This window comes from Mizuhopecten yessoensis, unplaced genomic scaffold (assembly GCF_002113885.1).
Source record: "Mizuhopecten yessoensis strain PY_sf001 unplaced genomic scaffold, ASM211388v2 scaffold9033, whole genome shotgun sequence".
Classification (NCBI taxonomy): Eukaryota; Metazoa; Mollusca; class Bivalvia; order Pectinida; family Pectinidae; genus Mizuhopecten; species Mizuhopecten yessoensis.
The window spans coordinates 776,419-802,166 of record NW_018407845.1 but is presented as its reverse complement, the minus strand read 5'-3'; the positions used below and the strand labels follow the sequence as shown (position 1 = coordinate 802,166).

The 25,748-nt window shown below is 38.2% G+C and overlaps 1 protein-coding gene across 1 annotated transcript in view; it reads left to right on the top strand.

Annotated features, from left to right (window-relative positions):
- Positions 1 to 25,748, top strand: part of LOC110457157 (probable JmjC domain-containing histone demethylation protein 2C) — a 201,331-nt gene that overhangs the window by 43,351 nt on the left and 132,232 nt on the right. Inside the window, exon 2 of the mRNA XM_021508271.1 lies at positions 18,644 to 18,796. Coding sequence (XP_021363946.1) covers positions 18,644 to 18,796 — 153 coding nt within the window. The remainder of the gene's footprint in view (positions 1 to 18,643; positions 18,797 to 25,748) is intronic.

Genomic DNA, 25,748 nt, shown 5'->3' with positions numbered 1-25,748 from the left:
GACCCTGACATGCCCTGTGTTGTATTGTTTATTAAGCTATTGGTACATTGCTGTGTGATACTGGGGACCCTGACATCCCCTGTGCTGTATTGTTTATAAGCTATTGGTACATTGCTGTTTGACAGTGGGGACCCTGACATGCCCTGTGCTGTATTGTTTATTAACCTATTGGTACATTGCTGTGTGATACTGGGGACCCTGACATGCCCTGTGCGGTATTGTTTATTAAGCTATTGGTACATTGCAATTGCTGTGTGATACTGCGGACTCTGACATGCCCTGTGCTGTATTGTTTATTAAGCTATTACGTATTGCTGTATGATACTGGGGACCCTGACATGCCCTGTGCTGTATTGTTTATTAAGCTATTACATATTGCTGTATGATACTGCGGACTCTGACATGCCCTGTGCTGTATTGGTTATTAAGCTATTGGTACATTGCTGTATGATACTGGGACCCTGACATCCCCTGTGCTGTATTTTTTATAAGCTATTGGTACATTGCTGTTTGACAGTGGAGACCCAGACATGCCCTGTGTTGTATTGTTTATTAAGCTATTGGTACATTGGTTTATTAAGCTATTGGTACATTACTGTGTGATACTGGGGACCCTGACATCCCCTGTGTTGTATTGTTTATGAAGCTATTGGTACATTGCTGTGTGATACTGGGGCCCCTGACATGCCCTGTGCTGTATTGTTTAGTAAGCTAATGGTACATTACTGTGTGATACTGGGGTCCCTGACATGCCCTGTGCTGTATTGTTTATTAACCTATTGGTACATTGCTGTGTGATACTGGGGCCCCTGACATGCCCTGTGCTGTATTGTTTAGTAAGCTAATGGTACATTACTGTGTGATACTGGGGACCCTGACATCCCCTGTGCTGTATTGTTTATTAACCTATTGGTACATTGCTGTGTGATACTGGGGCCCCTGACATGCCCTGTGCTGTATTGTTTATTAAGCTAATGGTACATTACTGTGTGATTCTGGGGACCCTGACATGCCCTGTGCTGTATCGTTTATTAAGCTATTACATATTGCTGTATGATACTGCGGACTCTGACATGCCCTGTGCTGTATTGTTTATTAACCTATTGGTACATTGCTGTGTGATACTGGGGCCCCTGACATGCCCTGTGCTGTATTGTTTAGTAAGCTAATGGTACATTACTGTGTGATACTGGGGTCCCTGACATGCCCTGTGCTGTATTGTTTAGTAAGCTAATGGTACATTACTGTGTGATACTGGGGACCCTGACATCCCCTGTGCTGTATTGTTTATAAGCTATTGGTACATTGCTGTTTGGCAGTGGGGACCCTGACATGCCCTGTGCTGTATTGTTTATTGAGCTATTACGTATTGCTGTATGATACTGGGGACCCTGACATACCCTGTGCTGTATTGTTTATAAGCTATTCGTACATTGCTGTTTGACAGTGGGGACCCTTACATGCCCTGTGCTGTATTGTTTATTAACCTATTGGTACATTACTGTTTGATACTGGAGACTCTGACATCCCCTGTGCTGTATTGTTTATTAAGCTATTGGCACATTGCTGTTTGACAGTGGAGACCCTGACATCCCCTGTGCTGTATTGTTTATTAAGCTACATTGCTGTTTGACAGTGGAGACCCTGACATCCCCTGTGCTGTATTGTTTATAAGCTATTGGTACATTGCTGTTTGGCAGTGGGGACCCTGACATGCCCTGTGCTGTATTGCTTATTAAGCTATTACGTATTGCTGTATGATACTGGGGACCCAGACATGCCCTGTGCTGTATTGTTTATTAACCTATTGGTACATTACTGTTTGATACTGGAGACTCTGACATCCCCTGTGCTGTATTGTTTATTAACCTATTGGTACATTGCTGTTTGATACTGGGGACCCTGACATCCCCTGTGTTGTATTGTTTATTAACCTATTGGTACATTACTGTTTGATACTGGAGACTCTGACATCCCCTGTGCTGTATTGTTTATTAACCTATTGGTACATTGCTGTTTGACAGTGGGGACCCTTACATGCCCTGTGCTGTATTGTTTATTAACCTATTGGTACATTACTGTTTGATACTGGAGACTCTGACATCCCCTGTGCTGTATTGTTTATTAACCTATTGGTACATTACTGTTTGATACTGGAGACCCTGACATCCCCTTTGTTGTATTGTTTATTAAGCTATTGGTACATTGGTGTTTGATACTGGGGACCCTGACATCCCCTGTGTTGTATTGTTTATTAACCTATTGGTACATTGCTGTGTGATACTGGGGAGCCTGACATGCCCTGTGCGGTATTGTTTATTAACCTATTGGTACATTGCTGTTTGACAGTGGGGACCCTGTCAAACAGCAGTACATTGCTGTGTGATACTGGGGACCCTGTCATCCCCTGTGTTGTATTGTTTATTAAGCTATTGGTACATTACTGTTTGACAGTGGGGACCCTGACATCCCCTGTGCTGTATTTTTTACTGTATTGTTTATTAAGCTATTACGTATTGCTGTATGATACTGGGGACCCTGACATGCCCTGTGCGCTATTGTTTATTAAGCTATTGGTACATTGCTGCTTGATACTGGGGACCCTGACATCCCCTGTGCTGTATTGTTTATAAGCTATTGGTACATTGCTGTTTGACAGAGGGGACCCTGACATGCCCTGTGCTGTATTGGTTATTAAGCTATTGGTACATTGCTATTGGTACATTACTGTGTGATACTGGGGACCCTGACATGCCCTGTGTTGTATTGTTTATTAAGCTTTTGGTGCATTGCTGTTTGACAGTGGAGACCCTGACATCCCCTGTGCTGTATTGTTTATTAAGCTGTTGGTACATTGCTGTTTGACAGTGGGGACCCTGTCAAACAGCAGTACATTGCTGTGTGATACTGGGGACCCTGGCATCCCCTGTGCTGTATTGTTTATAAGCTATTGGTACATTGCTGTTTGGCAGTGGGGACCCTGACATGCCCTGTGCTGTTTTGTTTATTAAGCTATTGGTACATTGCTGCTTGATACTGGGGACCCTGACATCCCCTGTGCTGTATTGTTTATAAGATATTGGTACATTGCTGTTTGACAGTGGGGACCCTTACATGCCCTGTGCTGTATTGTTTATTAACCTATTGGTACATTGCTGTGTGATACTGGGGAGCCTGACATGCCCTGTGCGGTATTGTTTATTAAGTACTGGAGACCCTGACATCCCCTGTGTTATATTGTTTATTAAGCTATTAGTACATTGCTGTTTGATACTGGGGACCCTGACATGCCCTGTGTTGTATTGTTTATTAAGCTTTTGGTGCATTGCTGTTTGACAGTGGAGACCCTGACATCCCCTGTGCTGTATTGTTTATTAAGCTATTGGTACATTGCTGTGTGATACTGGGGACCCTGACATGCCCTGTGCGGTATTGTTTATTAAGCTATTGGTACATTGCAATTGCTGTGTGATACTGCGGACTCTGACATGCCCTGTGCTGTATTGTTTATTGAGCTATTACGTATTGCTGTATGATACTGGGGACCCTGACATGCCCTGCGCTGTATTGTTTATTAAGCTATTACATATTGCTGTATGATACTGCGGACTCTGACATGCCCTGTGCTGTATTGGTTATTAAGCTATTGGTACATTGCTGTATGATACTGGGACCCTGACATCCCCTGTGCTGTATTTTTTATAAGCTATTGGTACATTGCTGTTTGACAGTGGAGGCCCTGACATGCCCTGTTCCAGCTGAGTGTTTACTGTCACTGGGGACCCTGACATCCCCTGTGCTGTATTGTTTATTAAGCTATTGGTACATTGCAATTGCTGTGTGATACTGCGGACTCTGACATGCCCTGTGCTGTATTGGTTATTAAGCTATTGGTACATTGCTGTATGATACTGGGACCCTGACATCCCCTGTGCTGTATTTTTTATAAGCTATTGGTACATTGCTGTTTGACAGTGGAGGCCCTGACATGCCCTGTTCCAGCTGAGTGTTTACTGTCACTGGGGACCCTGACATCCCCTGTGCTGTATTGTTTATTAACCTATTGGTACATTACTGTTTGATACTGGAGACCCTGACATCCCCTTTGTTGTATTGTTTATTAAGCTATTGGTACATTGCTGTGTGACAGTGGAGGCCCTGACATGCCCTGTGTTGTATTGTTTATTAAGCTATGGGTACATTGCTGTGTGATACTGGGGACCCCGACATCCCCTGTGTTGTATTGTTTATTAAGCTATTGGTACATTACTGTTTGATACTGGAGACCCTGACATCGCCTTTGTTGTATTGTTTATTAAGCTATTGGTACATTGCTGTTTGACAATGGAGACCCTGACATGCCCTGTGCTGTATTGTTTATTAAGCTATTGGTACATTGCTGTTTGACAGTGGAGACCCTGACATGCCCTGTTCCAGCTGAGTGTTTACTGTCCTACCTGTACAAGCCCTACACATACATTGTAGTGTTAAGTGTATTGCACTGTTATGAGATGTGCTATATTATGGGTGTGTACTATAGCATAGCTACAACCCAGCTGGTTCCCACAATAATTATTTGCATGTGTCTGGGGATTGTGTGCATATGTATATATACATAATTCCTAATTATTAGCTGTCAGCAAATCCTATATATAACTGGGGTTAAATTAGGGCAACAGGATTGATACACATACCTGTGTATGGTACACATATACTAACGTAATCGACTACAGTGTAAACTTCAATCTATATTGAGGTAAAATTATGTATTGAAACTGAAACAAGTTATCAATTTCAGTAGATTCCAAGAAACATGACGTGAAACTGTTAACTTTGTAAATTTATTATATAACAGAAAATAAAATTGAGTGAAATTCTGTTAACCAAAGATGCTTTCATTTGTATGTTATATATTGCCATATAATACATACCAGTGGTCTGCCCAGTCCAATGGTCACAGGTTGTAGGCACCAGCTTTGTTACTGTCATCTGGCAGCTTTTATAAAAAAACAAAATAAAGGTGAAGGTCGATCTAGAAGGTCCTGACACCATGCCATATATATATATAACGACATTAAGTTTTAACATGTTTAAATAGGAATATAAATACAGGAAATAAGAGAAAAACAACAGATTTTTGTTATCCCAGCGGAGGCCCCAGGTGAACTAAGATGGGTCCTACTGATTACTGGTTATGTGGACTAAGTAATTGATATAGATATATGCATTTCATGATAATCTGAAGTGTAGACAAAAGTATGGTAAAATTCAAGCTGTTTTCTCCTTAATAAAGTCAGTACAATTGTCGTACATATAGAAATGATACAAACCTTTACACAATTATTTTGATACTGAAACATCAAATATAAACAACAACAAAATACGGTACATTATACCCTAGGGTGAAACGAATTTAATGAAATGTTTGTGCTAGTCCGGGTTAATGACATAGAACTTGGACTGCCTGTGCTGTTATATAATGTCAATGTTTGGACCAGATTCTTCGTCAGGGTTAACACTGTTGTCTGTGTGTAATGTATTGGTTCCAGAATTACTACGAGTATCACGACTGTTGTGTGTATCAGCAAGGTCTGATACAGGAAATCTAGGTATAAACTTTGTAGACACCAGTATATGTATAAAGAATGTACTGTAAACATGGGTAAACCCTCTAGTGGTTATAGTTTATAGGTCTAAAGCTTGGGACCTCATAAACATTTCCTGTCTCTACAATGTGATGATAGAGAACTCCATGTGGAGTTAGATATCTATTTAGGTCAACCATGTTTACATTGTGGCTATAGGAGATCTAACATCAAACAGGTTTATTTCTTGTGTACACTGTTAGGTCACTACTTTGTTGTGATTTATCCTGCAGTATTAAAAACTATAAATAGTAAAATGTTGTATTGGTGCAATTTACTCTGCAGTATTAAGGACTATCAGTACAAATGTATAGTATAATATTGTATGGTTGTGATTTACTCTGCAATATTTAGGACTATCAGTACACATGTATAGTATAATGTTGTATGGTTGTGATTTACCCTGCAGTATTTAGGACTATCAGTATACATGTATAGTACAATGTTGTTTTGTTGTGATTTACCCTGCAGTATTAAGGTCTATCAGTACACATGTTTAGTATAATGTTGTATGGTTATGATTTACTCTGCAGTTTTAAGGACTATCGGTACACATGTATAGTACAATAGTGTATTGTTGTGATTTACCCTGCAGTATTAAGGACTATCAGTACACATATATAGTACAATGGTGTATGGTTGTGATTTACCCTGCAGTATTAAGATCTATCAGTACACATGTATATACAAAGGTGCATGGTTGTGATTTACCCTGCAGTATTAATGACTATCGGTACACATGTGTAGTACAATAGTGTATGGTTGTGATTTACCCTGCAGTATTAAGGACTATCAGTACACATGTATAGTACAATGGTGTATGGTTGTGATTTACTCTGCAGTTTTAAGGACTATCAGTACACGTGTTTAGTACAATAGTGTATGGTTATGATTTACTCTGCAGTTTTAAGGACTATCAGTACACATGTATAGTACAATGGTGTATGGTTGTGATTTACCCTGCAGTATTAAGATCTATCAGTACACATGTATAGTACAATGGTGCATGGTTGTGATTTACCCTGCAGTATAAAGATCTATCAGTATACATGTATAGTACAATGGTGCATGGTTGTGATTTACTCTGCAGTATTAAGGACTATCAGTACACATGTATAGTATAATGGTGTATGGTTGTGATTTACCCTGCAGTATTAAGATCTATCAGTACACATGTATAGTATAATGATCTGATCTGATGATCCTGTACTTCTTAACCTGTTATATCAGGTCTACACCACAGACTCTATCAGTGATAGTATAGTTGTGGGGGGATGTTGTAATCCTGTTTTCCTGATGATCCTGTACTGCTTAACCTGTTACATCAGGTTTCCTCCGCCGACTCTATCACTGATAGTATAGTTGTGGGGGGATGTTGTAATACTGTTTTCCTGATGATCCTGTACTACTTAACCTGTTACATCAGGTTTCCACCACCGACTCTATCACTGATAGTATAGTTGTGGGGGGATGTTGATGATACTGTTTTCCTGATGATCCTGTACTTCTTAACCTGTTACATCTGGTCTCCACCACAGACTCTAACAGTGATAGTATAGTTGTGGGGGGATGTTGTAATACTGTTTTCCTGAAGATCACAGTACTACTTAACCTGTTATATCAGGTCTCCACCACAGACTCTATCAGTGATAGTCTAGTTGTGTGGGGATGTTGTAATACTGTTTTCCTGATGATCCAGTACTACTTAACCTGTTATATCAGGTCTCCACCCCAGACTCTATCAGTGATAGTATAGTTGTGGGGGGATATTGTAATACTGTTTTCCTGATGATCCTGTGCTACTTAACCTGTTATATCAGGTCTCCACCCCAGACTCTATCAGTGATAGTATAGTTGTGGGGGGATGTTGATGATACTGTTTTCCTGATGATCCTGTACTACTTAACCTGCTATATCAGGTCTCCACCACAGACTCTATCAGTGATAGTTTAGTTGTGGGGGGATGTTGTAATACTGTTTTCCTGAAGATCACAGTACTACTTAACCTGTTATATCAGGTCTCCACCACAGTCTCTAGCAGTGATAGTATAGTTGTGGGGGGATGTTCTAATACTGTTTTCCTGAAGATCACAGTACTACTTAACCTGTTATATCAGGTCTCCACCACAGACTCTATCCAGCATCCCATAAACGTTGCTATCTCGAGACACTACAGCTGGCAGCAGGCTTTTATGCTCTACAATTTTAAAGAGTGCCCCTATATTTTCCAACAACCATGTTAGGTAATCAATAAATATTGATAATATTTCTCAAGCTTTTAGATGATGTAGCTGGAATGCTAAAATCTGATCTGTGCCTCCCACTTTTGTGAATGGAATCTGTGACCTTTTCTTTGGAGCTTCCTCCAGGGTTTTTGTTGTTACATGTAGCAGAACTGTTGCATTGTGTTGGGATAGAGGAGAGAGCTGATATTGATCATATCAGTTTGGAGAGGATGTCAGCACACAGCAGATTGTACATGTTGATATAGGGTACTGGGGAACTCGAGCCTTTTACAAGATTTCAATCCAAACCACCTTTTATTATTTAACTCTGACAGTTTTAACCCTGTCCACATGAGAAGGAGATAAAACTGGTTAATCTCCCTTTGTAGAATTAGTTAAATACTAAATGAAAATTGCTTTGCTGCAGATACATGATCTCTATATTGCATTAGTGTGATTGGCTTAGCTATTATATTGCTTGCTCATCATTCCGGTTGATGCGGCAGCTATGGGTTTAATTAAGGCTGAGTAATACACTACCATATCAGTAGTGAAATTTACTATGTAATATAACAATTATTTACATCATACTTGTTTGAACCATGTAAAACTAACAGATTATTGAAAAAAATCAAGTTAGCAGATCCATAACTTTGTATTATGCCTAGTAGAAGTTCGTTTCACTTTTGTTATAAACCTATTTTTATGATGTTGAAATTTTCATATTTCATGTATTCCAACTAATTAATCTAGATCCTAGATTCACAATATTTTTATGGGAGGGAAGCCATTTAGAAAATCTAAAATTGTCTGAAAATTACTAAATTTACAATTACCCTAAAGGTATAGGGTATCGAACAAAGTGATTGTGTAAAATGCATGGTTTTAGCTGTACTAATCATTAAATCAATTGAACTTAAGCAAAATTAAGGATCCATTTCCCACTGCACTGGTTTTTCGCATATATACACCAGCGCCATCCCTTTTATTTTGTTTTGGATATAACTGTAGAAAAGTTTGGCAAGGATACTTGCGTTGACCAGATAGCACAGTCTGTTAGTGATAGTATAACGCCTAAAGCTTAGTCTGTTAGTGATAGTATAACGCCTGAAGCTTAGTCTGTTAGTGATAGTATAACGCCTAAAGATCAGTCTGTTAGTGATAGTATAACGCCTGAAGCTTAGTCTGTTAGTGATAGTATAACGCCTAAAGCTCAGTCTGTTAGTGATAGTATAACGCCTGAAGCTTAGTCTGTTAGTGATAGTATAACGCCTAAAGCTCAGTCTGTTAGTGATAGTATAACGCCTGAAGCTTAGTCTGTTAGTGATAGTATAACGCCTAAAGCTCAGTCTGTTAGTGATAGTATAACGCCTGAAGCTTAGTCTGTTAGTGATAGTATAACGCCTAAAGCTCAGTCTGTTAGTGATAGTATAACGCCTGAAGCTTAGTCTGTTAGTGATAGTATAACGCCTAAAGATCAGTCTGTTAGTGATAGTATAACGCCTGAAGCTTAGTCTGTTAGTGATAGTATAACGCCTAAAGCTCAGTCTGTTAGTGATAGTATAACGCCTGAAGCTTAGTCTGTTAGTGATAGTATAACGCCTAAAGATCAGTCTGTTAGTGATAGTATAACGCCTGAAGCTTAGTCTGTTAGTGATAGTATAACGCCTAAAGCTCAGTCTGTTAGTGATAGTATAACGCCTGAAGCTTAGTCTGTTAGTGATAGTATAACGCCTAAAGATCAGTCTGTTAGTGATAGTATAACGCCTGAAGCTTAGTCTGTTAGTGATAGTATAACGCCTAAAGCTCAGTCTGTTAGTGATAGTATAACGCCTGAAGCTTAGTCTGTTAGTGATAGTATAACGCCTAAAGATCAGTCTGTTAGTGATAGTATAACGCCTAAAGCTTAGTCTGTTAGTGATAGTATAACGCCTAAAGCTTAGTCTGTTAGTGATAGTATAACGCCTGAAGCTTAGTCTGTTAGTGATAGTATAACGCCTAAAGCTCAGTCTGTTAGTGATAGTATAACGCCTAAAGCTCAGTCTGGTAGTGATAGTATAACGCCTGAAGCTTAGTCTGTTAGTGATAGTATAACGCCTGAAGCACAGTCTGGTAGTGATAGTATAATGCCTGAAGCTTAGTCTGGTAGTGATAGTATAATGCCTGAAGCACAGTCTGGTAGTGATAGTATAATGCCTGAAGCACAGTCTGGTAGTGATAGTATAACGCCTAAAGCTTAGTCTGTTAGTGATAGTATAACGCCTGAAGCTCAGTCTGTAAGTGATAGTATAACACCTGAAATCCAGGGTTCCAATCCTGGTACTGGAATCCTTATAAAAGTTGAAAATGCAGTTGAAAAATCAGGAATCTGCTTCTGAAATAAGCCAACTTAGCATGTATACTCTATTCCAAAATTGAACACAGATCATTTTACCATCAAAATGGATTTCAAGAAATGTTTGGTGTTGAATTGTGATGTAGATATTGTTTCATAAGTGAATTGGTAACAGCTAGGTAGAGTTGTTTATATCAGCAATGAAGGGTGGTCTCCAGCAGGTGTCTGAACGCCTGAAGTGGAGGTGTCATAGTCCTTGTACTAATGGTGTTACTAAGTCAGGACAAATCACTTGTCTTGTTTCCAAAGATGGATCACTGTTTGGCTACAGTCTTAAGTGTTGTTAACAGCTGTAAACAGCTGTAAACACATTGTCCTTATTTGAAAATGGACATCTCAAGGATATGTAATTAATGGTTATCTCTTGGGCTAATTAGGTTTGTATTGAACAGAAAATCATGTGTCCTTATTTCAGTGATAGCACCAGAAGTGACAGTTGCATGAGAAGGAATGTGTTTTAGGGAGCATAAGGTTGTTTCCAGTTCATTGATCACCTATCAGGACCACGCTACAGCATGTCAGATCAATGGGATGCTACAGGAGACAGTAACAGTAGGAATCAATCTAGGTTCATTGGTATATAGGTTAGTCGGTGCTGCTGGCCTGAGGATCAGTGACCACAGGAACATTGACCCAGTGATTGGTCATCACTACTGGTGTCATACTCTTTGTTTGCACAAGGACTAGAACAAAGGCCACATCTGTTTAAGAGGATGAGTGTTGAAAAAGTCTTCTTCACATTCATGGAGACCTGATCAAGAGTAGATAGAATGACTGTTTTTCATGTCTTAGGGCATCTATCCTAGGGACCAAAGGATAAAAACTTGTTTACAGCTCTGAGGGTATCTGTCTCAAAATGAATGAGATTAAACCCACACCCAGGGGCATCTATCCTAGGGACCAAAGGGTAAACACTTGTTTACAGCTCTAAGGGTATCAGTCTTAAAATGAATGAGATTAAACCCACACCCAGGGGCATCTATCTTAGGGACCAAAGGGTAAACACTTGTTTACAGCTCTAAGGGTATCAGTCTTAAAATGAATGAGATTAAACCCACACCCAGGGGCATCTAAATTAGGGACCAAAGGGTAAACACTTGTTTACAGCTCTGAGGGTATCTGTCTTAAAATGAATGAGATTAAACCCACACCCAGGGGCATCTATCTTAGGGACCAAAGGGTAAACACTTGTTTACAGCTCTGAGGGTATCTGTCTTAAAATGAATGAGATTAAACCCACCCCCAGGGGCATCTATCCTAGGGACCAAGGATAAAATCTTGTTTACAGCTCTTAGGGTATCTGTCTTTAAGGGACCCAGGTTATAAACATTTAGGGACACATCCTTGGTTAGCTGTGTAACAGAGACCCAGGGTAAACACCTCCTGGGGTATCTGTCCTGGTGATCCAATAGTAAATACTACCTCATGCTCTATGGGTATCTGTCCTAGAGTTCCATGATAAATACTACCCCATGTTCTATAGGTATCTGTTCTAGAGTTCCATGGTAAATACTATCCCATGTTCTATAGGTATCTGTCCTAGAGTTCCATGGTAAATACTACCCCATGCTCTCTGGGTATCTGTCCTAGAGTTCCATAGTAAATACTACCTCATGCTCTCAGGGTATCTGTCCTAGAGTTCCATGGTAAATACTACCCCATGCTCTCAGGGTATCTGTCCTAGAGTTTCGTGGTAAATACTACCCCATGCTCTCTGGGTATCTGTCCTAGAGCTTCAGGGTAAATACTCCCCCATGCTCTATGGGTATCTGTCCTAGAGTTCCATGGTAAATACTACCCCATGCTCTCAGGGTATCTGTCCTAGAGTTTCGTGGTAAATACTACCCCATGCTCTCTGGGTATCTGTCCTAGAGCTTCAGGGTAAATACTACCCCATGTTCTATGGGTATCTGTCCTAGAGCTTCAGGGTAAATACTACCCAATGTTCTATGGGTATCTGTCCTAGAGCTTTAGGGTAAATACTACCCCATGTATTATGGGTATCTGTCCTAGAGCTTTAGGGTAAATACTACCCCATGTTCTATGGGTATCTGTCCTAGAGCTTCAGGGTAAATACTACCCCATGTTCTATGGGTATCTGTCCTAGAGTTCCAGGGTAAATACTACCCCAAGGGTATAATAAGGGTATATGTCGTTGAGATAAAGGTCTTGACTGCTTTACACACCATGGATTAATTATCTCCTATAGATCCTAGTTAAATACATACTTTGCTTCATGCCTTTTAGTCTTTTGGTATCTGTCTTACAGACCCAGGGTATTAACTGCTTCACACATCCTCTGCTATCTAATATAGACCCTGGGTATCCAGCTCTATGGGTATCTGTTTTGGAGATTTGCCTCAGATGTTTAAGTGTGTTTCATAAAATCTCCATATACCATGGGAAAATTTACCCTGATACACTAGAGTAGAGACTGGTTCAGACATTTAAAGGTGTTTACAATCCCACCCGAGACACTAGAGTAGAGACTGGGTCAGACATTTAAAGGTGGTTACAAATCCACCAGAGACACTAGGGGAGAGACTGGTTCAGACAATTAAAGGTGTTTACAAATCCCCCCGAGACACTAGGGTAGAGACTGGTTCAGACATTTAAAGGTGTTTACAAATCCACCAGAGACACTAGGGTAGAGATTGCTTTAGATACTTTCCTAGAGACATATGCATGAAGTCTGTTTAAAGACACAATGTTAGGGATCTAAACTTTAAAACAAAAATCAGTCATCTCATTATTAATCTCTCTCAATATTATCTGTCCTTGAAGCCAAACAAATAATTTAAAACAGCAAGAGGTAAAATCTGTTATACAGTTTCAAACCAATGTCACTCATTTTCTTTTTTTGTGACAACCACTATGTTAACTCATTCACCCCTGAAATTTCATAATGAACTATTCCATCCTTTGAATTGGAAGAGTTCAAATGTGTCTTCAGGGATGGATGAGTTAAATATTCTTTACATTTTTATTATGTCAGATTATATGATAATAACAGTGTTCTTAAATATCATATAAAACAGAAATTTATTTTTTAAATCTGACATTAATATTTGGAATGTAATGTATTTGTGTGATAATGTTGTACACAGTTTGTCTATGTATCTATCATACTTGGCAGATCCTGGATACTTGCCAACTCTGGAAAGGTCAAGGTCACTGAGATATCTGCTCTCCAAACCTGGTTACTACAACATTTGTGACTTATGAATGTGTAAGTTTTGTATTATGATACAAGGCCTCCCTGTGTAGTGACTAGTCAGAGTGTCTTCTCCATTAAACTTCCTCCATGGATTCACACACTAGCTAGCTGACAGGTCAACCAAAGGTCCGAATCTGCAACAAAAAGATCAATTAAATTTATAATTCCACAAAAAATAGGGTAAGATAGGTAGGTTTTTATATGCCCTTCAAAATTATTGACAGGACATATTTTAGTAAGGAGAGCATCTGCCAGTTCACACTTTGTTTTCCTGAAGACAACTTGATTAAAGAGCCCTGTACCACTGCCAAAAACTGTAACTGTTAATGATTTGGAAAGCGGTTTTTTCTGGCATCACTAAAGCTTTGCTGAAAAGAAGACCATACTTTGCAGGACTTTATGCTATAGATGAGACAACATTAACAAAATACAGCCAACAACAGTGTTCTGAGTGTAAACATTAAGCTATACCAGGACTCGGATTGTTGTGCTGTTTCTCTAACTAACTGAGCTACCAGGTGTAGGGTTTTGAAATATTAGTAAAGGGAACAATTCCTACACCAGGTCAAGAATTTTGGAAGGTTGTAAAGGATGTATGAAGTAAAATGCAGTACAGGGCTGTAAAAAATAAATTCAGAGCTTTTGTCCCGGGCAAGTAGACCTTAGAAATCCGCTTGACCAATAATATTTTCTACTTGCCCCATGTAAAATGCATTTACATACATGTACAGACAGTAAACGGATTTTTCAAAATATTGGAAATTTTCCATGAATTATTTTAGGTTTTTTTCTCTTCCTGTTTGCAATTATTATAATATAGATTAACTATTTAATAGAGTGATGGATGTATTTATGTTTCTTTTTATTTCTATTTAAAATTATTTACTTTTGAATTTCTTTAATTCCTGAAAGTCGGGTCCGGAGTTGTCATGTTATTAGTCTCGCCAATGCAACTTCCTGTTTATAGAACAGAAACGTTTTTTCAGGCCAAAATGATGTCCTTCTGGAGTTAACTAGTACATATAATCATTCAATAATTATAATTAAGCATTAGCTTCATTCCACTGACACCATAAGTCCCACTGTCATCAAGCATTATATACTGTCACCTTTATTTCTGCTTCACTGACTTCAGTAAGACTGTATTGAGCTAAACTATAATGTTTGTTTTTCTGGTATGATAAATTTTCAGCTTCTGACTTTGTTTTGTTAACTTTGTTAATTATAAATCTTAAAGTCAATTTTGCTAGATTTCTACTGAAAAATATTTTCTGGAACATTTTAAAACCTGCCAGGAATCCAATTGAAGTTAAAGGCCATCATTCATTGTAGGGCAAGACATTCTAAAGTATATAAAACCTGCCAGGAATCCAATTGAAGTTAAAGGCCATCATTCATTGTAGGGCAAGACATTCTAAAGTATAAAGGGAACCCTAAATGAACACATTTTACGTACATATGGCAGAATATAATCATAATCAATGTCAGTTGATAACAATGCTGTTTTTTTTCTTTAGTAAATTCTTGTCTAGGTTTCTAATGATTTGACAGTATATCTCTTCAGTATTGATATTAATTATTCAATGTCATTATAGATTCTAAGTCAGAATGAGTGAGTTTAGTTGAAAAAGTAATATATTTCCTGATTTTTCCTGGCAAGATGTTAGGTTTCATTTAAACCATAAATATTATTTTGTTCTAGTTCAACAGCAAAACTGACAGAATGTAAACAAACACTGGCTGTGGTTAGGTGTAAGGGAAGTAACACTTATAAGCAACACCACCTTGTTTAACTTGTATCAGTCAGTATTTTGAGTTGCTTCCCTTGTATCATAAGATTGATTGGAAGTTGTGTACTAGCAGAGCCAAAACAATTACATGTAGACTCACTTAATAGTAAATACATGTGAACTACTTCGCGTTTTTGTGGCAAAGAAATTGTTTGTGGAGCTACATTGTGTACATCCTCCTATGTAAATACCATAGGTACTCCCGTTCACAGTTAACTATGTATGTGTGATATAACTACCTGTTAACAGGTGTGTGATGAAGGTTAACATCTAGCTTGATGATGAAAAGCATTAGTCACGCTGACTACACTGTACATGACCACTTTAATGGACACTAATGGCTTAATAGCTACATTTTAGTAGGCTCTTGTCCAGTCATACAAGTTTCCATTTGAATGATAAGTGTATGTGTGTGCGTGTCAGACTTGATAGTAACAATAGACCTGTTTTGTTGCTGTTTGAGATCATGAAGGATTGATGTTTTAACTTCATTGTTATCTATAAAAATGTACTACCATAGTTAATTCCAATGTAAATAAAAATATAACTGTTTAAGATATTGTAAGATTTTCTTCCAACATCTTGACATGAACACTTCCTGTACTTATAAGTAGAAGTTTGTTGTTGGTGTTTCACTTTTAAAACCATGATACAAGAAAAAAAAATTTTTTTTTTTTTTTTTTTTTTAATTTCTTCAGCAATAGTTGGTATAGGGATTGCCAGGGTTGAAGGGCCCTTGGCCCGGCTCAATCCCCGAACAATAGTTGCCCTCAACATAGGAGTGTTTTCGTTCGCCATACATAATGTACCTTTCACTCAATTATTACTTCTTTTTTGTTTGTTACATTACATATAATACAACCATTCACACCTCTCTTTCTTTTTCCGTCATGTATATTTACTTTCATTATTTCCTACATCATCGTCATCATTCCACTTATCATCGCATCCATACACGATCGTGGTCGATTAGTAGTACTTTGTGTTATGAATGTTTCTTTTGCGTTTATTGGTGCTACGTAGATTATAAACAAAATGTACACACGGTGTGTTCCCACATGGCCAGCTATAGCTACCTGAAAAGTTCCCCGACGAGTTGCCTATTAAAGTATGTAAGTGTTACCTGTGTTGGTTTGTGTTCTTTTTGTATTATTTTGTCATATATTGGACGTCTGGAATCTATTGGTTGTACGTTTTTTTCGATGCTAGTAATGTTTGTTTAACGAGTAACTGTACATGACACATGAATCTTTCACATATTGACTAAAAACTATCCACAATACTGAAATTTCACTTTTTCATTTACTGTTGTATTACATATAAATTCAATGTTTGTGAAAATATGAACGTGTGCATATCTTCATAGTGATTAGCAAAAAGTTTGAGTTTAAAATTAGTCGCACTGTAATTGCACATGGTATTGCAGGCGACCTAAATTTAGAACTGTGTACCAGTCTGTCAGGTTCCTCTGTTCACTGCTGACTTCTACAACATTCAATCTAGGTGGATTAGGGGAAATCCTGTACAGCAGTTCTATTGCCTATTTATGATGAAGCAGTAAGTGCTTCAATCATCGCAGTATCAAAAGAACTTAAATTAATTCCATGCTGTCCGCTACTTTGGCACATCCCTGAGATTCTTGATGTTTTGGCGTGTTCATTCTGTGATCCACTTGAGTACAGTAAGAACCCAAGCATCAGCAGACTCTGGCCTCTGGCGCGGGCCCTATCTTTTTCCCTGAGCAACTGAAATGACTTGATTGCATACATAACCCATAAACCCTGAAATATGACACGTGAAAAGATAAGTGCAAAAACTTCATTCCCCACGAGGAACATGTGAAAGTAAGATACATTTTCCCACGCTTCTCCTGGAGTCTGATTCTGGTGCTCCTGCTGCTCTTTGTCTTTGAGAGCTGCTGTAGATCTAGGGAACCGCTGGCAGCCATGGCAAAGATTGGCTTTGTTTCCTTGTTACACTGCCCTTCCATTACTTAGCTTCATGTGGTACTCATTTGGAATATATAATTCAAAGCATTTCTTATAATTTCTTTGAAAATTTGGCGCAAGGTTGTGTCTGCATTCAAGTGATGCAATCGTTGTCACTTGCCCATGAAAGGATGCTGATAACAAACATTACTTATTAGTTTTCATGTGAAAGTAAGCACCATGGGTCATTTTGGTTACAATATATATCAGTTTAGACATTCCAATGGGAGACTTGCTAGCTATATATCTTTATATTAACAGATAGTACCAGTCCTGGCAATGATTGGTGTATTTCTATGTTGTAACAAAATATGATACCTATGATATACAGTTATCTATAAATGGAACGATGTTTACTTTTGGTTTTAACTCAAATGACACCTTTAATTTGACATTTCTTGCTATTCCTGAATATCCAACAGGTCTATCGTCATGATATTTGGCCTGTTCCTTCGGAATATTTGACCTTGACCTAGTTTCAAGGTCACAAGTGTTAAACATGTGTAAATATTTAAATAATTTCGCTAAATAATAATGAGGCTTATGGTTATGGTATTTGGCATGTAGCTTGCTGTTATGAAGGACTAGAAATTTTCTTTGAAGAAATTAGTAACTTTTAACAATTCTTATAGTTATATGGGGTCAAATGTGTTAAAATGTTTAACTCAATACTAAATGAGGTCTAGAGTAATAATATTTCACCTGTAGCGTGCTGATTTAGTTTGTTGGAGCAAACAACCTTTACCCACTTTCTGGGGTCGACTCAAGTGTATGAAAAACTTGAACAATGACTTCTAAAAGGTTTTAAAGGTTTAGAGAAGTAACACATTCGGCCCATAGCCTGCTCAGATAACACACTACCAAATTTGTTCTGATTAATAATGTGTAAAGTAATAATATTAAGCCTGTTGCTTGTTATCATGTTTGTTCAAATTAATTTGACTATGACACAATTTGGAGGTCTTTGATGTGAAATGTGTTTGTCAAAAGCATTGAATAACATATGACTGATACAGGCCAATAGGGCCTCTTGTTAAAGAAGTATACAGATGTTTTGGTACTGATGTATGTGGAGTATTGCAGACATACAACCTTACCTGTCGTAATAAAAACGTGTAAAAAGAGGTTAATAGTGAGTTGTTTTACAACAAAATGAGGTCTGTATTAGTTGTAGATGTATGTTGTGTTGTGTATGGTCTTTACCGCAGCACGACCAGTCGGAGTGAGTGTCTGAGTGCTGAGGCTGTCGCCCACTCTGAATCCCTAGTGGTTTCCCATCATTTGTTTCCATCTCTGTGTGGTATTGATCGACCACTTGGATGCAGATATTATAGAAGACTTGTTACAATATTGTTCTTCAACGTTTTGTAATTGCCTTTTCAGGTTCTGGTCGAGTTTGACGACAGACACTGGCAGCGCCGAGAGTGGGTCCGCATTCATGAAATTTTCCAGCTTTTTCTCGTAGAGCACACTGTTGTCTGGGCTGAGAGAGCTGACCCCGAAAATTCTGAACAGCCAATCAGCTGGCCAGGTTTGGTAAGTAGTCTTAAATTTTGATAAGAGAACTTCATTATGGCTACACCAGCTCACATCACAATAATTATCAAAAGAATTCCTGGTAATAAACACAAAATCATATGCAATCTATAAAGAATATTGTATTGTTAAACCTATTATCTGCTGTTGGAATATGCTCTTTTCATGTAAATAGTCTGTTGGCTTAAAACGACTGGTTGAGAGAGCTTAGTTTTTGGATCAATATAATTATATGGCGTTGGAGTGAGAACTGATTAATACTTGTTAGTGATTGCTGCATTATGGACTAGCTTACTTTGAAGTCTGTCAGAAACAGCTCTGGATTCCTGCCTGCTGAAAGATGGATGGTAGATGGCTAAGAGCTGTACAAATTAGAGACAACCACAAAAATCAATTGCTTGGCTGCAGATGTGCTTTGGGGTCACTGGCTTTGCTAGCTGTAGTTCTATTTCTGTCTGCCTTCAACAGTAGGTTGGCTGCTGTGTACTTGTTGCAAAATTTGGTCTCTTTGGTCTACTGCTCAGATTAGACACAAATTGCAAATCGATATGTTCAGATTTTATTACCGTGCTTGGGAAATTTAAGATGTTTTTTGGGCACTGCCTCTTGAGAAGGGGATTCTTGAGAGAAGTCAACAGAGACGAGATGATGACCAAAAGAATTACTCTCTGTATATAGCCCTTCCCAATGATTAAATTAGTTAAGTTAAATAAAAGGATTATAAAGCAGTTTCGATTCTGACCTTTAAAGTTCTTTGGAAGTTACTGAAATTAAATACGATCAAGACAGACAGATTGCTAAGACTAATCTTAAATGGTGACTTTTATTTTAGCAAAACATAGCCCCCATAGGGAATAAGCTAACACCTATTTGGCAAAGGACATGTGAAAGAGGGTATACACTAAGAAATATGAGCTTGGCAAGAGCAAGAAGGTCATGGTCAAAACAAGTTAGCCTATTATATGTTGACATGCAGACAGCATTCTATAAATTGTTAGAAAAACAGTTTTGGGCAGATGTTGGTGATAATTTTATTGGTGTGAAGAGGGCCATATATAGCAGCACTAAAGCAAGCTCAGCTCCAGCAGGGAACAACCATGGTCTGGTGTGGCCCAGGCTCACAACCCTGTCGCATGGCAACCATTGGAAATCAATATTTAATTACAATTTCAACTGATTTATTTCTTTCTACTTTTGCATTTCCTATCCAGCCTAAGGCAGCAGGGGATTTATGGTCATAGGACAGAGCTAAAGAGATAATATATATTGTCAACAATGTTAGAAGCCAGGGGGCTGAGTCGACCAGACATGTCATTATATCTTACATCTTTTAAATCCATCACACGCTCCAAGCTCTATCCCTGTATAACCATTACTGGAAGCCATCACCGATATGTAGTAACCAGCACACATGACCCAATCTATTAATGCAGATTCCCTCAGCAATAACGCAGCATAGCAAACATTTCTGAAACAGTCTCATCCATTGCTCCACTACTACAGATGCTGTTTGTGGTTTCACCCATTTGATTATCTGGAGACTAAGTTATTTTTATCAGAGGAATTCACCCTGTGAAATGATTACATTTCAGAAGATTATTATGCATTTGGTTTTGATTAGCTATAAAAACATGGGTTGGTGGCATCTATCTTAATTTGATGTCTTGCAAAACATTAATTTCTAGCAACATTAGAACCCAAGACACCTTTGTCTTCATTACCACATACAAATGATGACATCATGATCTTGTCATTGAGGTTTAATATCTCCCTGGGAAAAGGATTGAATGCAGTAAAAATCAATAGTAAGACTTGTATTCTAAGATAAAAAAAAACAAGATGAAACTTAAGATTGTGAAACCTGTCATGCTATTTCAATTCACTCAAGAAAAACAGCCACATTTAAGATTTTATGTCTATTTCTGCTGTAAAGTTCACTTGGAATACATTTCATTTTCCTGCTGGGTAACAGTTTTACCATGGTAACAGTGGTATGATTGTTTGTGTAACAATTTTACCATGGTAACTGTGGGATGATTGTATAACAGTTTTACCATGGTGACAGTGGTATGATTGTATAGCAGTTTTACCATGGTAACACTGGTATGATTGTATAACAGTTTTACCATTGTAACTGTGGTATGATTATTTTTGTAACATTTTTACCATGGTAACAGTTGTATGATTGATTGTGTTACAGTTTTCCCATGGTAACTGTGGTATGTTTGTATAACAGTTTTACCATTGTTACTGTGGTATGATTACTTTTGTAACAGTTTTACCATGGGAACAGTGGTATGATTGTTTTTGTAACAGTTTTACCATGGGAACAGTGGTATGATTGTATAACAGTTTTACCATGGAAACTGAGGTATGATTGTTTGTGTACCAGTTTTACCATGGTAACATTGGTATGATTGTATAACAGTTTTACCATGGAAACTGTGGTATGATTGTTTAACACATTTACCATGGTAACTGTGGTATGATTGCTTGTGCCACAGTTTTTCTATGGCCACACTGGAATGATTGTTTGTGTAACAATTTTACCATGGTAACTGTGGTATGATTGTATAACAGTTTTACCATGGTAACAGTGGTATGATTGATTGTGTTACAGTTTTACCATGGTAACAGTGGTATGATTGTTTGTGTAACAGTTTTACCATGGTAACTGTGGTATGATTGTATAACAGTTTTACCATGGTAACAGTGGTATGATTGTATAACAGTTTTACCATGGTAACTGTGGTATGATTGTTTGTGTAACAGTTTTACCATGGTAACACTGGTATGATTGTATAACAGTTTTACCATGGTAACTGTGGTATGATTACTTTTGTAACAGTTTTACCATGGTAACTGTGGTATGATTGTTTGTGAAACAGTTTTACCATGGTAACAGTGGTATGATTGATTGTGTTACAGTTTTACCATGGTAACAGTGGTATGATTGGATAACAGTTTTATCATGGTAACTGTGGTATGATTATTTTTGTAACATTTTTACCATGGTACCTGGTATGATTGTTTGTGTAACAATTTTACCATGGTAACAGTGGTATGATTGTTTGGGTAACAGTTTTACCATGGTAACTGTGGTATGATTGATTGTGTTAGAATTTTACCATGGTAACAGTGGTATGATTGTATAACAGTTTTATCATGGTAACTGTGGTATGATTATTTTTGTAACATTTTTACCATGGTACCTGGTATGATTGTTTGTGTAACAATTTTACCATGGTAACAGTGGTATGATTGTATAACAGTTTTATCATGGTAACTGTGGTATGATTATTTTTGTAACATTTTTACCATGGTACCTGGTATGATTGTTTGTGTAACAATTTTACCATGGTAACAGTGGTATGATTGTATAACAGTTTTATCATGGTAACTGTGGTATGATTATTTTTGTAACATTTTTACCATGGTACCTGGTATGATTGTTTGTGTAACAATTTTACCATGGTAACAGTGGTATGATTGTATAACAGTTTTACCATGGTAACACTGGTATGATTGTATAACAGTTTTACCATGGTAACACTGGTATGATTGTATAACAGTTTTACCATGGTAACAGTGGTATGATTGTGTAAGTTTTACCATGGTAACAGTGGTATGATTGTGTAAGTTTTACCATGGTAACAGTGGTATGATTGTATGACAGTTTTATCATGGTAACTGTGGTATGATTATTTTTGTAACATTTTTACCATGGTAACTGGTATGATTGTTTGTGTAACAATTTTACCATGGTAACTGTGGTATGATTGTTTGCGTAACAGTTTTACCATGGTAACAGTGGTATGATTGGATAACAGTTTTATCATGGTAACTGTGGTATGATTATTTTTGTAACATTTTTACCATGGTACCTGGTATGATTGTTTGTGTAACAATTTTACCATGGTAACTGTGGTATGATTGTTTGCGTAACAGTTTTACCATGGTAACAGTGGTATGATTGTCTGTGTAACAGTTTTACCATGGGAACTGTGGTATGATTATTTGTGTAACAGTTTTACTATGGTAACTGTGGTATGATTGTGTTACAATTTTACCATGGTAACTGTGGGGTATGATTGTGTAACAGTTTTACCATGGTAACTGTGGTATGATTGTTTGTGTAACAGTTTTACCATGGTAACAGTGGTATGATTGTCTGTGTAACAGTTTTACCATGGGAACTGTGGTATGATTATTTGTGTAACAGTTTTACCATGGTAACTGTGGTATGATTGTGTAACAGTTTTACCATGGTAACAGTGGTATGATTGTGTAAGTTTTACCATGGTAACTGTGGTATGATTGTGTAACAGATTTACCATGGTAACTGTGGTATGATTGTATAACAGTTTTACCATGTTAACAGTGGTATGATTGTGCTGTAGGTGGTGCTAAGACTGATCTGGTGCCTCCTGGTGACTGACACAACATGTTGTGGTACTGAATTAGCTTGATTTCATTTTTTTTTTTTAAACCTTGCAGTGTATCGTGGTTTCTTAGCCATTAACCAGCAGCCTACCACCCATAAAACATTACTGTTCTATGTACGTATAGGGTTCATTAACTCCTATAGGGAACATCTCAAAATGTTATTAAAAAAACGGACTTTTTTCAAATGTATAAATAATTTCAGATGTTATATTTTGTGTTTTCTCTCATTATACCCCAGGCAAGGATGACTTAATGAAAAATGTCAATACAGTATACCTAAAGTTACACCTTTTATAACGTGAATTACTCCACCAGTGAATTTGCAATGCTTGTAATAATGACAAATTTCGAGCATTCCATCAAAAGCTTTGTTTAAGCACACTTCTATCTCCTTGATTGTTGAATTACTACATCAGAGAGGTTCAGTTTCCTTAGAAAATGATAATATACTTGATAGAAGTACTTATTGACAAATCTTCTTCTTTGTGATCACTTAGATTGAAAGTGTAGGTTTAGACAGTAACGGATATTACTTCTACTACTATTAGTAGACCCCGACTCTAGTAATGCGGGAAAATCTTATCTCAAATAGTGACTGGTATAACTTGTAGTTATAGGTAGGTGGATGGGGGTTGTATACTGGCATCAGGTTGTCTGTTCATCCATCCATCTATCCATCTGTCCATCCATCCACCTGTCTGTAGACATAATCTTGTCCGCAAAACTCCTGCTACAGTTTCAAGCTGAATTTCATTTAACTACACTGATTTAATCAACACACTCTGAAGTTGTGCACCTGAGGTCTGGCCATTTTTATGGGAGTGGTGCTTTCTTTTACAAATGTTAGCAAACACAAATCTTGTCTGCACAACTTCAGTTTTCAGCTGAATTTAATGAAACTGTGCTGATGTAGTCAACAAACCCTTTAAGTTGTGCCCCTGCATCAGCTATAAATGATATTTCTATTCAGCTATTTTATGGGAGTTGTGCCTCTATTTTTAAAACAATTTTCGCACTACTCATCCAGTGCACCAATTTGAATAACACATGGTACAGAGAACCCTTAAATCAAGGGATACAAATCAAGAATATAAATTGATGTTACCTCCCCTTATTATGGAGGTATGCCCCTTTGTTTGAAAATGTTGTTCACACTTCTGATCCTAAAGTCTTCCACCTAATTGAATAATGCCTGGTACCTGTATCTCTTCTATTGAAAGGATGTGATTTATGTGAATTGTTTATTGTCTCGCCTTCGACGGACGTCGAGGAGGCGTCCCAGGACTTAGGTGTTACTGCGACTTTATGTTACTTTCTGCCAGTGGCTTCACTGCGACTTCATGTTACTTTCCGCTGGTGGCGTCAACGTAAAGTTTTTAGGTCACTTGAGACTTTGCGATCGCCTTTTGTCCGTCGTCGTGCGTCCGTAAACAATTTACATTTTCAAGTTCTTCTCCAAAAACCCCTGAACCGATTTCAATGAAATTTTGCAGAAACCTTCCATGGCCAAAGGTCAACAAAAATAGTTGTCAGTTTGGTCCCTGGCCCCCAGGGGCCTGAGGGGCAGGGCCAAAAAGGGTCAAATTGACTAAAATTTCAAAAATCTTCTTCCCAAGACCCAGATATGGTAGAATCAAACACTCTTCATAGATGGAAGGGTCTTACAATGCTCTACCAAAATTGTGAATTTCATGACCCTGGGGTCTCACGTTTCCCCCTGGGGAGGGGGTAAACTTTACTATAGTTTATATAGGGAAATCACATTTTGGACCAACATTTGTTAGCTCACCGGGTCCAAAGGACCAAGGTGAGCTTATGCCATACCGTGGCGTCCGTTGTCCGTCCGTCCGTCATCCGTCGTCTGTCGTCCGTCCGTCGTCCGTCCGTCGTCCGTCTGTCAACAATTACTTTAAACGACTTCTTCTTCTTAACCACTTATTGGAATTTAACTAAATTTGACTGGAAGCATCCCTAGGTGGTGGGGATTCAAAATTGTACAAATGATGGGGCTGACCCCCCAGGGGGCTGAGGGGCGGGGCAATAAGGGGGCAGTTTAACTATATTGCTTTAAGCGACATCTTCTCTGGAACTAAGAGATGGATATCAACCATATTTAACTGGAAGTATCCCTAGGTGTTGTGGATTCAAAATTGTACTAATGGTTGGGCTGACTCCCCAGGGGGCTGAGGGGCGGGGCCAAAAGGGGGCATTTTGACTATGTTGCTACAAACAACTTCTTCTGTAGAACTATGCACTGGATATCAATCATATTTAATCAAAAGCATTCATGGGAGGCAGGGAGTCAAAATTGTACAAATGGTGGGGCTGACCCCGTGGGGGCTGAGGGGCGGGTCCAAAAAGGGTTATTTAGCTATATTGCTTTAAGCGACTTCTTCTCTGGAACTAAGAGATAGATATCAACCATATTTGACTGGAAGCATCCCTAGGTGGTGGGGATTCAAAATTGTACAAATGGTGGGGCTGACCCCCCAGGGGGCTGAGGGCT